General features: G+C 43.9%; 1 protein-coding gene and 1 pseudogene across 5 annotated transcripts in view; one reads left to right on the top strand and one right to left on the bottom strand.

The window, feature by feature from the left end:
- Positions 1-804: 804 nt before the first annotated feature.
- SNX31 (sorting nexin 31) overlaps positions 805-17,186 on the top strand; it is a 63,441-nt gene continuing 47,059 nt past the window's right edge. For 2 of the 5 annotated variants that reach the window (XM_019925054.3, XM_033843260.2), the window contains exons 1-3: positions 805-970; positions 1,081-1,155; positions 14,663-14,777. In XM_019925054.3, coding sequence (XP_019780613.1) covers positions 905-970; positions 1,081-1,155; positions 14,663-14,777 — 256 coding nt within the window. In that variant the 5' untranslated portion in view covers positions 805-904. The remainder of the gene's footprint in view (positions 971-1,080; positions 1,156-14,662; positions 14,778-17,186) is intronic. The other 3 variants (XM_019925053.3, XM_019925052.3, XM_019925051.3) reach the window with 2 other exon arrangements.
- Positions 9,362-11,317, bottom strand: LOC141276939 (uncharacterized; annotated as a pseudogene).

Raw genomic sequence — 17,186 nt, 5'->3', positions numbered from 1 at the left:
TTTTTCAACCCTGTCAGGGCACTGACTTGCAGAAAATGTTAACATTTTGAGTTTGAGGGTCGGTCTGAATGTGATCTGTCTCTGTCTCTCATGCCAGACCCAATGGAAGGCAGACTGGACATTCTGCAGGGCACAGAGATCAGAACGCGGCCGTGGGGCGGGCACTTGGAGAAGAGGGGCTTCTCCTCAGCTGTGCGTCCCTCACCCCTAACCCCCAGCAAGGAGCCTGAGCCGAGATGCTGGGGCAGTGTGGGGAGTAGTTAGTGAATTACTCATCAGGCAGGGGTACGGGACATCTATGCAGCTGGAGCAACGATTTTTAACTTTTGTGGGTTCGAGGAACCTTCTGAATATCCGACGAAACCCTGGACCTTCTCCCCAGAAGAATCCCATCACCTCACCCATCCACGCACAACTTTCCCCAAAGAGCCCCCAGGAGTCCATAGACCCCAGGGTGAAACCCCTGGCCCGAGGGAGGCACTGGCACTTTCTAGAGTCTCTCTACCCTGAATTGCGTCTCAGGCCCCACCTCGCACCTGGGAGCACTGCCCGGGGCGCAGGACTGCCTGGGGTCTGTGCACGGGGCCCCGGCCCTTGGCCGTGGCCGCACTCATCTCCCTCCCTTCCCGGGACCCGAGTGGCGCAGCCGGAGCGGGGCGGCAACCAAGAGGCCGGCCCCACCTGCGGACACTAGAGGCGAGGGGGCAGCGGGAGCCCGGCCCCGCCCCGGACCGCGGGGCCAGCCTACTGCACCCAGCGCCGCGGGGCTCAGAGCAGAGCACCGCGCCGCCGCCGCCACAGGTCCGGCTCCCCCGACGACTGCGGAGTCCGGATTCTCTAACGGCGCCGCCGCCGCTGCCACGGGTCGGGTTCCCAGCGCCGTTCCGGAGCCTCCGCCCAAGCCATGAAGATGCATTTCTGCATCCCAGTGTCCCAGCAGCGGCCCGACGCGCTGGGGGGCCGCTACGTGGTGCGCCGGGGGTCGTGGTCCGACTGGGCAGGGAGGAGGAGGCCGGTGACAAGGCGGGGGCGGGAGCTCACCTCGCCCGGCTAATCCGGACGTGATGACTCTGTTTGCAGTTGTACTCGGTGTACCTGGACGGGTTCCTGTTCTGCAAGGTGCGCTACAGCCAGCTGCATCGCTGGAACGAACAGGTGAGCGTATCCGAGGCGGGTACCAGCCCGCCCACCTGAGGCAGGTGAGGAAACGTGCGCCCAGGGCGCTCTGGGTGCTTGACTCTGGCAGGACACTGCACCTCTTGAGGGCTTCGGGCTCTTAATCCTGGTCGTAGTAACAATTAATTGTGAATTGCTTGGCATACAGCTCAATGAATACATGATATCGCTCCTAATCACCTATAGCTGTGAAATGAGGGAATAGGGCACAGGCAATTATCCCAACCCGTTCCAGCCCGGTGATCCCCACCAGCCCCACCTGGGCTCCATCTCAGTGCCAGCTGCTCCCCCAGGACAATATCCCTGTTCAAAATGAGCAAACCAAGTCTAGATCAAGGCGTAGTCTTAGGAATCTTGTACATGGGTGTTTAATCTCCTTTCTCCCAGAGTTTAATTTCCCCCTCTTTAAAAAGGTGTGTCTTTATTTTTGTTTTCAAACGAGGGTATTCATAGGTTTCAAACAGGGGCGGTCTGGAAACCCAGGAAACAGACGACTTATCAGGTCAGAAGGCCATTTCTCACTCTAGTTTCTCACAAGTCCTGATGGCATTTTCTTCCTGGAGGTAGACTGATTTATTAGCCTGCCCTAATGGGTTTTATTTTCCTAATAAGGAAGTGTTGCAAGTCTTTAAAGTGGGTTAGAGGAGTACGTGGGAGTTTGAAATGAACTCCGCCCTTCCCCCACACTCACGCACAGTGTTTTTTCGGTTTTTCTTTTTTTAAGATTTTGTGTACTGATTATAAAGAGCACATACCTAAAGTTGAAAGAAAGAAAGAGAGAGAGAGAAAAAGAAAGGAAGAAAGAGAGAGAGATGGAGGGAGGGAGGAAGGAAGAGAGGAAGGAAAAGAAGATGCTTGCCTAGGCAACAGCTATTAACATTTTTGGGAGAGTCCTTTCAGACAATCCTGGTTTCTAGTGAGTAGATACATCACGTTTCCTTTAAGACCATTTTCTGTTGATAGACAGCTCAGTTCCATTGTTCTATTAAAAACATCATTGCAGTGAGCCTCCTTGCTCATACATCATAGTGCATTGGAAAAGTCCATTTTCAAGGTATGACTAAGTTTCTTTGGAGTCAACAAAAACAGGTGTAATGTGGTTGTTAGTTAATTTTTGTGCTTGTCTTTGAATTGGTAGCACCTAACACAGTGCCTGTGACCTGGTAGGTCCTCAGGAATGATTGTCAATGGCTGAATAAAAAGGGCATGGATTCAGACTTCTGAAGGATGACAAGCTACTTGTGACCGAAACATGTCTGGGGAGTTGGGAGGACTGCACAGGAAGGCAGATGCGGATCTCGAAGGAAGAGAAAGTACAGGTCGTTTAGGCATTTGGAGGAGGAATTTGAGGGTCATATCCCGCCCCATCTGTCTTCCTGTGTGTGAGGTGTGACCAGGGAGGTGACTATCACAGGGGAAAAGCAGGAGACTGCCAGGAGGAGCAGGGTGGGCGTGGGATTGACTGACCACTCTCTGGCTGGACACTTCACCTCTTCTCTGATCTTCAATTTCCCTTTCAGAAATAATCAGGTAATTGGTTATGGATGTCAACTTCACAGGGCGCTTATGAAGATTAGGGTCCAGTTTCTCCCAGAGCGTGGCACATAGTTTACGTGCTCAGTAAACATTTACTGACTCAGATGCTTGGAGAATTCCTGAATCTGGTCCTTATTAACCAAAAGACACAGGAAAATGCTTGTTTTCAGGAAAATTCGGACCTATCCAATCTTAGAAGGTCCAGAAGTGGAGATATAAAGCCAGTTCTTTTGACCTTCTATTTTGGAAACCATGAACAAGAAACTGTTATTCACTGCAGTGGGCTTTTTTTTGGTTTTTCTTTATTTTTTTGGCTGTGTCAGGTCTTAGTTGCGGCACGTGGGATCTTCGTTGTGGCATGCAGGCTTCTCTCTAGTTGTCGTGTGTGGGTTTTCTCTCTCTAGTTGTGGCACGCAGGCTCCAGAGTGCTTGGACTCTGTAGTTTGCAGCACGCAGCCTCTCTAGTTGAGGCATGCGAGCTCAGTAGTTGTGGCGTGTGGGCTTAGTTGCCCTGCGGCATGTGGCATCTTAGTTCCCCAACCAGGGATCGAACACTCGTGCCCCGCATTGGAAGGCAGATTCTTTACCACTGGACCACCAGGGGAGTCCCTGCAGTGGACTTTTACATATGGAATTGCCACAGCCCAGTGCCCTCTGTGAAGTATACAAGAGATATTGATGAATACTTCATATCTGTCCCAGGTTTTTCAAAATTCTAAAGCGGGGATTTCTTTATCCAGTTTCTAACTACCTTACACGTGTCATTGCTTCTCTTTTCTGTACGAACAACTTCATTTTAAAGAAACTATTTAGATCTTAGGAGGTGGCTATTGGTATTATTATTAATTTAAAACAATAACTAACATCAGTTACTCTGTGCTAAGGTTGGTGACAAGAGCTTTCCATGTCATATCGTGTTTAAGTTTTACAACAGTCTTATGAGTTAGGATTATAATTAGCCCCTTTCAACAGATGAGGAAACTGAGGTACAACTTGGCCAAGGTCATACTGCTAGTAAGTGTTGGAGCCAGGATTTGATCTCTAGAACCTGCTCTAACCCATTACATTTTGTGGTTCCTTATCAAAGTTGACAAAATAAATTGCATCAGAAAAACAATTGCATCCTAAACTACCATCCTGTTAGGCATAACATAATAAAATTCCCCAATTTTATGTATTGTGTGATGAATTTTGATAAATGTTTACAATTACCACCACCATAATCAAGACAGAGAACAGTTTCCACACGCATAATGTTCCCTTGTCCCCTTGCCCTTGGTCCCCTTCCTCCACCTCTAGCCCCAGACATCTGATTTCTGTCATTAGAGTTCCAGGCACAGGATTTTATTCCACCTGTCCAGGAAGCCCCTGTAAGTTTGGTATTGCAAGATGAAGAGTCCAAGTAAGGTTGCTAGATTTAGCAAATAAAAATACAGGATCCCCAGTTAAATGTGAATTTCAGGTAAACAACGAACACTTTTTAGTATAAGAATGTCCCATGCAGTATTTGGGGTACTCTTAACTGGTCATCCTCTATTTTATCTGGCAACCCTAAGTCTGAGACTGAAGGGTTGGGTGACTTCTCCCAGCCACTTCTCAGCTAGTTTTTATTCTTCCTATTCCATGGAAGATGTGAAATGGCTCAGAATTCTTAATCTGATTTAATACTAAGCACTATAAAAAAGGGAAACAGTATAAAGGCCCCATCTGTGTTTATGTGTGTGTGTGTGTGTGTGTGTTATGTGTATGTTTGGTGAGTATAAGTTCATTTCCAATTGATTTTTTGGGAAGTTCTGCATCACAGTAGAACAGAAATTTCATCTTAATAGAATTAACTGATTTACTTAAGAATATTTACTAAGTACCTATTAAATACCAAGCACTATGTTAAATTAAGTGAAGACTCTGACTTTAGCACATGTGATTTTTGGATTTACAAGTTGGATTTCTGTTTTGTATATTGGAGAACTCTGCAATCAGGGAGGAAGAACCTGGCCCAGGTGAAGTGGTCCCTGCTCCTCTCAGCCAAGCTGTGCGGAGGCTAATGCCCATAAGACTGACCTGAGGAGAGATGGGTGTGTTTCCCAGAGGTCAGCTGCGCCCTCTGAAGCCCTGTCCCCACTGAGGTTCCCTTAAGGTCTGGCGGCTCCCCTCGCTGCTGAGTGCTGCCCATCTCTCTGCTGTGTGAACTGCCTGACCTGACTGCTTTCTGTGCCTTTCGATGAATAAAACCAGTTTGATCTATGCCCTTGTCTGTACCACCTCCCTCAAGGGGACTTAAAGAGATCTGTAAAAGAAACCTTTAACTAGCTCATTTTGGCCATCCTGTGTGAGTGACGCTAGACTCTATGGAAAGGATGCTTGCTTCTTTGAAAACACCCTGCCAGTGCCAGACGTGGCAATGCAGACAAGCCATGGGAGCTTGTAAAGGATCCTTCAGTGGGAGAGGAGGGCTACGCACCGCCTCAGTCTTCCTCCCTGCCGAGTGCTGACTCAGCCTCGCTTCTTCCCTTCTTTCACCTAATCTCCCCTCTTTCCCCCACTCAGACCCTCTGTTCTCATCAAGCAGCCCATTGCCTCTGCCTGGCTCATTCCCCCTTCTGGGAAGACCCCTGCTTTCTCGCCCATGGGTTAGGGACCAGCCCTTTCTCAAGGTTCACCTTAAGCCTCACCTCCTCTGGGAAGTCCCCCTTGATTGCACAAGATGCCTTTCTCTGATTCCTGTGCCACTTTATGTTTAGACCTTGTCGCGTTCCTTTTGTGTGTGTGTGTGAAGATCTTGTTTCCCCTGTTTATTTAGTTGAAAAACCCAAGTACTTAAATGAAGGAATGAATGAAGGCTGTAGGCATAGTGTATCCAGCACAGAATCCTGCTTTAGGAGATGCCCAAGAGATTTGATGGAGGAGGAAGATGGGAGGAAAAGAGGGCAAGGAGAAGGACAAAAGAGTAAAAAGACTGTGTCCAAGTTCTGCGCTGTAGGATCTTGGTTTAAGTCACTTCAGCTGCCTGAGCTTCAGGTTACTCATATTGTCAAGTAACCTTGTTGCCAAGGTGGAAGGATGTGAGATTGCCCTCGTTGTCAAGATGGGAGGATGACAATGTTAATGGCAGCGATGATCATCTACCTCACAGGACTGTTTTGAGGAAGAAATGGAATAATATACAAGACTAGTGTTCTTTGGTACAGGATATCACAGTCCAGATTGCTTTGAGCTTGTGGCCCTTTATCTGGAGAATCTGAGATTTTTATTACCAGGGGCCTTGGAGAGGTGGGATGAATGAGTCAACAGTAGAAAAAGAGACTGTAAAAAGGACAGCATTTGTGACTGTAATTCTACCTGTCCCAGGTCACCACTGTGGGATAGGAATAGGGGGCTGTGAGTGCATGGGATGGGGAAGGAGGTGACATTTTCAATTGGCCAGTAAAGTTCTCTTCATGTTAAGAGGCAGAACTGTATGATGGAGAAATTAGAACAGGAGATTGTGCTGGGATTTAAAAAATACGCTATCTGAACATGGCCTTTCAAAGCAAACAAACAAGCAAAAACACCTCATAATAAATGAACAGAAGAGGTGTGTTTTCCTTTTGATCTCTTGAAACAGTTTTTGAAAGAGTGATGGAACTAAACTCTAATGCCAGATAATTCTTAGTATGTGAGTGCTTTTAATAGCTCAACTGTGTGCTATTTGAGACGAGTGGAAAAGACTGTATTTTGATAGAGTTGAAGAACTTGTGGAGTCGGTGATTGACTTTTGGTGGACTTAACTGCTCAGTTTATTGTGTGTTTATCTCCCCACTTAGACCAGTGCTCAAGAAAGGAGGGGAAAGATTCCTTGAGAAGTCAGCTCAGGTTGTAAAACCTGCTGGGAGAGTTTTTGCTCTGGGTTGGGTATTAGGACCTTAATCCTTGTTGACTTTTTACCCAGCTCTTGGCCTTAGGGCTCCCCATTCCGGATATTCCCCTGTAGATGGGTAACCCAGGCAGCCCTACTGGCTCAAGGCTGCTGTGATTCCAACCAATTTGGGAGCATCTGCTACATTTATGAATACATGCCAAGGAAGACAATTGCCTTTTAAAGATCACTCACTCAGTTCATCAAGAAATAATTGCATGCAAAGAAGACAAATTTCTGCTTCTACTTCATGGAATTAGCAGAGATGGGGTGCATAAATTCCAGGTCGTTTGAGCAGCCCTACCTGGGATGGTGCTGTAACTGGGGGGCCTTTGGACCATCTCTGTCACAGCAGGAAAACTTCCTTGAATTTAAAAAAAACGTATCATTGCTCTAATATTTTATACTACTAGATTTAGAGGAAAGATGGCAAACTAAATGGCTACTGGGGTCAGGCAGGTAATTTAAATGAGAGGCACGGATCAGGTGAGAGGCAGTGGTGGGTGGTGGGAACAGCCTGAGAGGATAGAAACTTGGTGATTCCAGACCTTCCGATTCTTCAAGAGAAGCCGGAACATCAGTTTTTCTTTTTTAATAAACATTATTTTTGGCCCAATCTTAGATTTATTTTAAAAAATGGTGAAGATAGTACAGAGAGTTCATCTACCCTGCACCCAGTTTCCCCTGTTGTTTTCCATGAGTATTATACTTTGGTTACAGTTAATGAAGTATTGATACCATGTTATTTATTCAGACTTCTTTAGTGTTTACCCAATGTCCTATTTCTGTTCCAAGATCCCACCCAGGTCCCACATTACATTTAATTGTCATGTCTCTTTAGGCTCCTCTTGACGGTGACAGTTTCTCAGACTTTCCTTGTTTTGAATGATTTTGACAGTTTTGAGGAGCGCTGGTCAGGTAGTTTGTGGAATGTCCCTCTATTGGAGTTTGTCCAATGTTTTTCACATGACCAGACTGGGGTTATGGTTTTGAGAGGAAAACCACAGGGGCCAAGTTTACCTTGGTCACCGGGCTGAGGTAGTGTTTGTCAGGTTTCTCCATATAAAGTTACTTTTTTCCCTCCTTTTCCACAGTGTGCTCTTAGGAAGGAAGTCACCATGCACAGCCCACACTTAAAGAGTAAGGATTTATGTTCCATACTTGTAGGATAAGTATCTACATACTTGTGGGATAAGTATCTACGTACATTATTTGGAAATGTGTCTATTCTCTCCAATTTGTTTATTTATTCAATAATTTATTTATTTTTAAAAATACATTTATTTATTTATTTATTTATAACTGTGTTGGGTCTTTGTTGCTGCGCGCGGGCTTTCTCTAGTTGCGGTGAGCAGGGGCTACTCTTCGTTGCGATACATAGGCTTCTCATTGCGGTGGCCTCTCTTTGTTGCGGAGCACGGGCTCTAGGCGCGGGGGCTTCAGGAGTTGTGGCTCGCGGGCTCTAGAGTGCAGGCTCAGTAGTTGTGGCACACGGGCTTAGTTGCTCTGCGGCATGTGGGATCTTCCCAAGCCGGGCATCGAACCCGTGTCCCCTGCATTGGCAGGTGGATTCTTAACCACTGTGCCACCAGGGAAGCCCCTAAAATCGTAATTTTTTATACACGGGTTTTTAAGTCTTCATGGGAGGGATCAGCCTGCATTCAGTCTTAGCTTTTAAGTGTGGGTCCCAAGAGGGGGAGGGCAAGTTCTTGCTAATTAACAATCATCATTTTGGTGAGTTAACATTTTTCTGGAGCAGTAGGAGGAGCAGTGAGGCAATGGATCAAGGGGCTTAGGAAGAGGAGCCTTAGGGACCAGGCCACGTAGGGCCACAGTGGACATTCTTAGTCCTTACATGTCCCTCACACTGCCCAGAACAGTGAGCGGGTCAACCACATAACAGGGCAACAGGGACATCCTGAGGTGGGTATATAAAGAAGATGGACAGGACATTGGAAACAAATCACTGCATATGGCAGTGGAGCCAGTGTCAAATCTGGGGTGACACCAATGACCCAGTCCAGAGTGCCTGGCTTAGTGCTGCTGTCCCTGTGGAGAATTTCCCAAGCAGGAGGGTGTTTCCGGGAGATGTGTACTGGTAAAAATGAAGCTGGAGACCTGGTGGCGATGCAGATGTCAGGTGTGGGTAGTTCATGGTCAGGACACAGCAAATGGAGGCCCTGCTCGGATGGGCAGGAGAGAAGCCAGTGGACATGTGCAGTGTGTAGATGAACCACTCTCATCAAAGCCCTGGCAGTAGTGACGCCCTGTGGAAGTCCCTCAACCTCTCTGAGCTGGACACCCCTCCTTTCATAAATGGCAATAATAATAACTGAATCACAGCACTGGTTTGGTTGGGTAGATAAATGGAGTCAGTCACAGGAAAGTCATCAATATTGGTTCCCAGAGAAAAGATAATCCTGTCCATCAGCACGGGGCTGGGGTATGAGCAGGGTTCCTGGTGTGGGGATCGGCTGGCAGAAGTGTCAGGATGGACAAGGTGTTCTTTCAGTCCCCAAACCTGGGTGGGGGGCAGGGAAGGAGTGAAGTGACCAGACTCCCGATATCCTGAACCAGGCAACCTGGCATTGAAGCCCAGGTCCCTGTCCATTTCTGGGAGATCACAAACAGATGACACATCATCTCTGTGCCTCAGTTTCCTCTCTAGAAAGGGTCCATTAGCTGCACAGGTTCTTCTTATTCTCTTACCACCTGAAACTCCTCCAACATCACTGCCGGCCATATGTGTGATATTCATAAGGCCCTTTCTCCAGTGTGAACTCTCTGATGTTTAATCAAGTGGTACCTGTGGGTGAAAGATTTACCACATTCCTTGCACTCAAAAGGCTTTTCTCCAGTGTGGATTTTCCTATGGATGCAGAGGAGCTGTCTTTGCTTAAAGGCTGTCCCGCATTCAGTGCACTCATAAGGCGTTTCTCCAGTGTGAACTCTGTGATGATCATAGAGAGAGGATCGAGTAGTAAAAGACTGCCTACATTTACTGCACTCATAAGGCCTTTCTCCACTGTGAACTCTCTGATGACGAAGAAGGCTAGAGCTACCAGTAAAACATTTCCCACATTCACTGCAGTCATAAGGCCTTTCTCCACTGTGAACTCTCTGATGATATTGGAGGCCACTCCTAGCAACAAAACATTTCCCACATTCACTGCACTCATAAGGCCTTTCTCCACTGTGAACTCTCTGATGATACCAGAGGCTACTCCTGGCAACAAAAGATTTCCCACATTCACTGCACTCATAAGGCTTTTCTCCAGTGTGAACTCTCTGATGTGCAAGGAAATTGGATTTGCAGGCAAAAGATTTTCCACACTGGGTGCATCAATAAGGTTTTTCTCCAGTATGAACTCTCTGATGTTCAATTAAGATGCACTTTTGGATGAAAGATTTAGCACATTCCTTGCATTCATAAGGCTTTTCTCCACTGTGGATTTTCCTATGTGCTCTGAGGTGCTTCCTTAGGCTAAAGGATTTCCCACAGTCACTGCAGTCATAGAGCCTTCCGCCACAGTTAACTCTCTGATGTCCAAGGAGACCAGATTTGCAGCTAAAATATTTTCCACAATGGCTGCATTCATAAGGCCTTTCTCCAGTGTGAACTGGCTCATGCTGAATAAAGTTACATGTTTGGATGCAGGCTTTCCCACGTTTGCTGCACTCACAAAACCCTTTACTAGTAAGGACTCTCTCATCCTGAACAAGTATTTATGTGTGACTGGAGGCTTTCTTGCCTTCTCCCCAGCTGTGATGACCTGTTCCACTGTGAAAAACAGCTTCACACTCCTTACTGTTCTGTTTCTTCCTGGTATTAGTGGCTGTGGCTGAAGTCCCATGTTGGCCACGAGGTCGTTCCCAATCTCCATGTAAGTAGGTAGATTCCCTATTGTGTGGATTGTGCAGCTCTTCCAAAATGAGGGTCTCCCCATGTCATATCACATGGGATTCTCTCTAATATGCGGCTTCTGGTGCTCTTGAAGGTTTACAGTGAAATAGAATTGTTTCCCGCATGCCCCACATATGTATGCTTTCTGCCCCCTATTTGTTCCTTGCTCCTCAGCCAAGTGCAAAATGTCTCTCAAGACTGGGGTGCACATCTTACAGGGCTGGGTCTTCTCAGGAGACAAACCTGCCCTGGGGGTCCTCATCTGTGACACTCCTTCTGCAGATACGCTCTGTTCAGAAGGTGTCTCTTCATCCTCAACTCCAGGAAAGAACCTGCAGGAATTCCCTGGCAGTCCAGTGGTGAGGACTCAGAGCTCTCACTGCTTTAGCCTGGGTTCAATCTCTGGTCAGGGGACCAGGACACTGCAAGCCTGAATCCTTAGCTGCAACTTTGGGGCTACTGGTGTTAGGGCACTAAGGAGTAGGGATGCACTCTGGCTAGCCATAGTAACCACAGCACATGACCAAGCAGTTGAAGAAGAAAGCAGTATCCATGGTCCAGATGTGAGAATGACACAGCAGCCCCTAGGGAAAAGGAGAAAGGCAGAACCTAGCTCAGAGGATAGGGGTGGGTGTGAGGGCCTTACCCAGCATGCATACAAGTGCAAAGTTCTCCACCATGACATCAAGGTACAGGTGTATCTGAACCTCATCAAGAAGACACCATTCCTCCCAGGAGAAGTATACGGCCACATCCTCAAAGGTCACAGTGCCCTGAGGTGGGTCGGTCAGTGCAGGTGCCGCCATCAGATCCTTTGCGCGGAGCGGCAACAGTCCAGCAACTGGGTCAGACTCGGCATGGTTACTCCCCACCTATTCAATAATTTATATCTATGTAGACTCCTAGATATTTAATTTATACTTTAGGTTGTACTTCAGTAAGACTTTATTTTATTGTTCAAATTGTTCCAGCTTGTCCTATGGGAGCTCTTTCAGTTTGCTCCTGTGTTTCTTTGACATACCCCTATTGTTGACTTTTGTTTGTTTTGTCCACTTTCTTATTTTCTGGTGTACAAGATGCCCCAGGCTCACCTTGTATATTTCCTGCCTTGGTCCTAGAGTCAACCATTTCTCCCTGGAGCGCTTGTTGCTTTTTGGAGAATGATATTAGAAACCAAGATCTGGGCACCAGATGTGTTCTCTGCTACTGCAATGTCATTGCTTCTAGCCCCTCTCAGCTGACACAGCAAGAAAATATATGTGTATATATGCATGTCTGTAAATACTTCTATGTGTAACCATCTGTATGTATATTAAGTTAAACATGAGTTCATACCAATATCTCTGACAATAATCCATTACCACATGGCTTACTCTAGCCTATTCCCTTTACTTACCTGAAAACTCTCATTCCAACAGTGAGAAACCTGACTCCCACTATCTGCCATCCATTTACTTAATTATTCCATTCTGTACACACATATAATGGTATTAGAATTGTTAACCTGTACCTGTGTAGGAAACAATTTTATCAGCTAAAGCGCAGTACTTCTGTACAGCTTCTTTTGCCTTTACTGTTACAGGCTCCACTCATTTGCCAAGTGACTTAGGTCAGCACCTTTTCTCTCACCCCCTTCCTTGCAGTTGTTTCATATATTTGTAATATAGTTAAATTGTTTACTCACATTCTGCATTCTATCCTGGGTTTTTCCCCACTTCCTAAATGATTTTTTAATATATTTGGACACATTAAAGTTGTATTGTAAAGTTCAGTAGATTTGACAAATGCAGAGCCTCATGTATCCACAATGACAGTATCATACAGACTAGTTTCACTGCCCTAAACAATTCCATGTGCTTCACCAATTCAGTACCCCCATCCCAAGCTCCTGGTGATCATTGATGTTCTCACTCTCTCTATAATTTTGCTTTTTTCCAGAATATCATATAATTGAAGTCATATAGTATGTAGCTTTTTCAGACTGGCTTTTTATTTATCAATATGTATTTAAGATTCCTCCATGTCTTTTTATGTCTTGACAACTCATTTCCTTTTATTGCTGGGTAATATTCCATTGTAGGGATACACCCAAGTTTGTTTATCCATTCACATACTGAAGGACATCTTGGTTGCTTTCAGCTTTTGATGGTTATGAATAAAGCACCATTTGTATGCCGGTTTTTATGGACATAGTTTTCAAATCTGTTGGGTAAATAACTAGGAGTGTGATTGCTGCACTATGTGGTAAAACTATGTTTATTTTGTAAGAAACTGCCAGACTATCTTCCAAAGTGGCTGGACCATTTTGTATTCTCTCCAGGACATAACTTAAAAAATTTTTTAATTGCAAAAATAAATGTTGGCATCAAATGAAAATTCTTTAGTAGTCAAACAAACAACCTAGCAGACCAAACAAAACAAATCAGGGAGCTGTATCTTCCCTACAGGTAGGCAGTTAATAACATTTCTAGGTGTTAGATCAACACTGTCCAATAGAACTTTATGTGCTGGTGGAAATGCTCTATATCCTTTGTGTCCAATTCAGTAGCAACTTGCCACATTTCCAGTGGCTATTGAGTATTTAAAATGTGGCTTGTATGACTGAGGAACTGAATTTTAAATTTTATTTTATTTTAATTTAAGTAGTCACAGACAATTAATGGACATCTTATTGGATGGTACAGTTCTGGGCCACTCTAAGGATTTTGACTTGTACTTGAGTGAAATGGGATGCCATGAAGGCTTTTGTACAGGGAAGAGGAATGATCTGACTTACATTTTTAAGTTATAACCTCAGATTCTGTATTAGGAATAGACAGAAGGGGAGCAAGGGCAGAGGCAGAGAGATCTGTTGGAAGGCTACTGCAATAAACTGGAAGAGATGACAGTGGTTTGGGCCAGGGTGATGGCAGTGGGGGTGGAGAGATGTGGTCAGATTCTGGATGTATTTTGAAGTTAAGGCCTATGCAAGGTAAATATTTGCCAAACACACACTGTATTTTTGACAAAGGTCATGGAATGAAAGTTCTTATTTGTTTGCAGTCTCATTTCTATTAGATCTGCTTTCATTTTCTTTAAGCCACTGAGCCTTCCTGCTCCAGAGGTACCATGTTAAAATCTCAGTGGGTTTCTTACTGGTTTCCTTTCTCCTATTTTAAAGAGAATGATGAGGTATCTTATCTTCGAGCTATCACTGTAAGCGTAAGGCTAGAATGAAGGAAGATGCACTTTTGGTTATCTTAATTTTAAAATTATTTTTGATGCATCCACTATGAGCTTGCATAAAAATAATTTCCGCCATGGTCTTGGGTCATGTGTGGGTGGGGAGGAGGAAGGGGCCTGGTTGGGTTTCTATCGGGATCATATGTCAGCATTATAGGAATTCTAGAACCCAGCGCTGTCCACTAGAAATATAACGTGAGCCACGTATGTAATATAAAATTTTCTGTTAAAATTTTAACATGTTAAAAAGCATAAAAAGAAACAGGTGGAATTAATTTTAAGAATATATTTTATTTAATCCAACAGATCCAAAATATGATTTCAACAGGTAATCTATATAAAAAATTATTAACGAGATGTTTTGCATTCTCTTCTCTCTGTACTAAGTCTTCACAGTCTGGAGTGTATTTTACAATTACAGCACATCTCAGTTCGGACTAGCTGCATTGTCAGTGGCTACCAAATTAGATAGCACAGCTGTAAACATCTGCTGTTATGTTCAGATTGGGTGGGGGGCATGGTGGGGGAATTAAATTCCTAACTCTCATCATTGACATCACAGATACTATTGGGGAATTAATTAAATATTAATATTGTATGATGTAATATTAAGATTGTATTGTATGAATATTGTATGATGTGACTGGTGGGCAGTTTTGTAAAAACAAATGAAAAATTAAAATGTACACCATATCTATCAAACTCAGACTGGAGTTGTCAGTCCATGATATTTCTAATAGTGTTCTAGAAACCTTTACAGAAATAAATTGCTCCTTAAGAAAATCGAGGTATCTCCTTTTGGCCACCAGGAAGGGTTCATTTTGAATAAAGTGCTGGAGAGAGACTTGCCCTAAGAGGAGGCTTTGGTATCTCACCAACCCTGAATTTCAGGCGCTTTGCCTTAACCGTGTGTTTTCTGGATCTTTCAGCTGAGGCGGGTGTTTGGAAATTGCCTGCCACCCTTTCCACCAAAGTACTATCTCGCAATGACCACATCTATGGCTGATGAGAGAAGGGACCAGTTGGAACAGTATTTGCAAAATGGTATGTATTTGGATTTTTTAAAACAGATTTATCGAGATGTAAAAGTCACCCATTTTATATATTTACTCAGTGGTTTTTAGTATATTTACACGATTGTGCAACCATCACCATAATCTAATCTGAGAACATTTTTACCGCCCCAAAAAGAAATCTTATACCTATTATCAGTCAATCCCTGTTTCTCTCCTCCACCAGCCCCTGTCTTTATATACTAATTTATGCCTTTATAAATTTGCCTGCTCTGGATATTTCATGTAAATGGAGTCATAAAATATGTGGTCTTTGTATTTGGTTTAAAAATGCTTTGTTTAGATTCACCACCCCACAGCCCCTGCCCCCGGGGGCTCTGTGTTGGCTTTGATTGTAGAAGTCAAAGAAATATCTCTGGATTAAGAGTGAACAAACGGATAAAATGAACGGCTTACGTGAAAGCTCTCAGGAGATAGCGGAGATGTTTACTGGCAGTGCCAGAGTTGGTTATTCCATCTCTGTCTTCCCCAGGAGCCATGCTAAGGCACAGGGATACTCGGAGGTCTGCTCTGGCCCTGTGAGGCTGGCAGTACAGAGGTCCTGGCCCACTGCTGGGTTCCTGAAAAGTGTTGTGCACAACAGGACTGAGCTCTCACAAACAGAAGGGGGTGGGGAGAAATAGAAACATTGGCATTCAAATATTTAAAGGTTTAAAAAGCGGGAAATGGTATAGACATAAAATGTTTTAAAAATATAACCTGTCCAAAGAGTATAAAATGAAAGGTACATTCCCTTCCACCTCAGATCCCCAAGCCTCTAGAAAAAAACACTATTACAAGTGGCTTGTGTATTTCTCAGAAACCATCATATGTATTCTAGTGTGTGGGTACATCCCTGCTGGTTAAACACAAATTGAAACTTACCTTATACACGTTTCTGTATCTGAAACTTTTTATTCTGAAAGAATTTCTGATTTACAGAAAAGTTGCAAAATTGATGCAAAATTTTCTGTATTCTCTTTACCCAGATTTCCCAAATGTTAACATTTTATATTTGCTTTATCATTCTCTCTCACTTTCCCATGTCTCTGTTTGTATTATGAATGTGTGCATACATATATATTATATATAATTTTTTGAGATGCCTGTTTTGCATATACAAGCCAGTTTACCCTTAAATACATCTATGTGTATTTCCTAAGATTGAGGACAACTCTTCCGTAACTACTGTATAGTTATCAAAATCAGGCAATTAGCATTGATATAATAATGCTATCTAATATAGAGACCTTATTCAAACTTCACCAACTACCCCACTAATGTCCTTCATAACAAAAGAAAAAAAGCTTTTTCTTCTATATGCTATTTTATTCCTTTTAAAATATTACTCTTACAGGTCATTCTAGGTGAGAGATTATAGATTTACCTCATTATTTCTCAGGACTGCACATATTTTTTTTAAACATAGTAAATAGAAATTCTAGAAGTCATTTATTTTCCATTCATCTTTTGTAGTGGAGACTATACCTCTTTTAGACCTGTTAAATAAACGCTTTCAAGCTCAAAATGTAATATCTTTTGAATTTTCATTCCTTCTTGGTTTGTGTTCTCATATCTTCATGAAATACTCCTTTTAACAGCTGGCCTTTTCACAAATGATCACACTGCTTAAAGGGTCACTTCTCCAGGCCTGGCCTTTATCTGTAGTCAGGATGTTTTGTGAATCCTCTTGGAAGGTAAAGGAAGGAGACAGTGCAGCATAGTGCTGTGACTGTGAACACAGGCTCTATTCAGACCTCGAGTCAAGTCCCAGGTTTGCACCTCACTGGCTGTGTGACCTGGGGCAAGACACTTACCTTCTCTGGACTTCAGTGTCCTTATCTGTAAAATGGAGATACTATTTACTTCAGGCAATCTTCTTTTGTTGTGCAGATTAAGTGAGCTAAAATATACCAAGTGCTTTGCATAGTACCTGGTACTTAACAGTTGTACAGTAAATACTAGTTGGATGACCACTTTTTCAATAGATTTCCCCATCCCCAAGGATCCACGCTAATGATTATAATGATTAGTTTGCATACATGGCACACATATTCCAGAAAATAAGACAAGAGCTTCTTCCCCCTTTAGAAAAGAGGGAGTACCTTTTACAAAAAACAGTTTCTCCTGTTACAGAGACACTCTCTCTCTTAGTTACTTTATTTTGAAAAACGTGGCATTGTTTGGGAAGCACTACCTCAAATGACCTCAGTCAGTGCTGGTTTTGAATGCTGGTAGAAGTTATTTGACAAAATCAGTAAAACAGCACCAAAAAGAAAGACATTTAATACAGATTTAGAAATTGGATAAGTTTAGCTCGAGTGCAGGGTCCAGGAGAGGACTTGTGGGGAGGAAGATAAGAAGTGAGGAAACCGCTGAGAAGCATTTCACATGTGAGTGT

Source organism: Tursiops truncatus, chromosome 17 (genome assembly GCF_011762595.2).
Source record: "Tursiops truncatus isolate mTurTru1 chromosome 17, mTurTru1.mat.Y, whole genome shotgun sequence".
Classification (NCBI taxonomy): Eukaryota; Metazoa; Chordata; class Mammalia; order Artiodactyla; family Delphinidae; genus Tursiops; species Tursiops truncatus.
The sequence above is the reverse complement of the archived record's forward strand: the minus strand, read 5'-3'. Positions and strand labels throughout refer to the sequence as shown.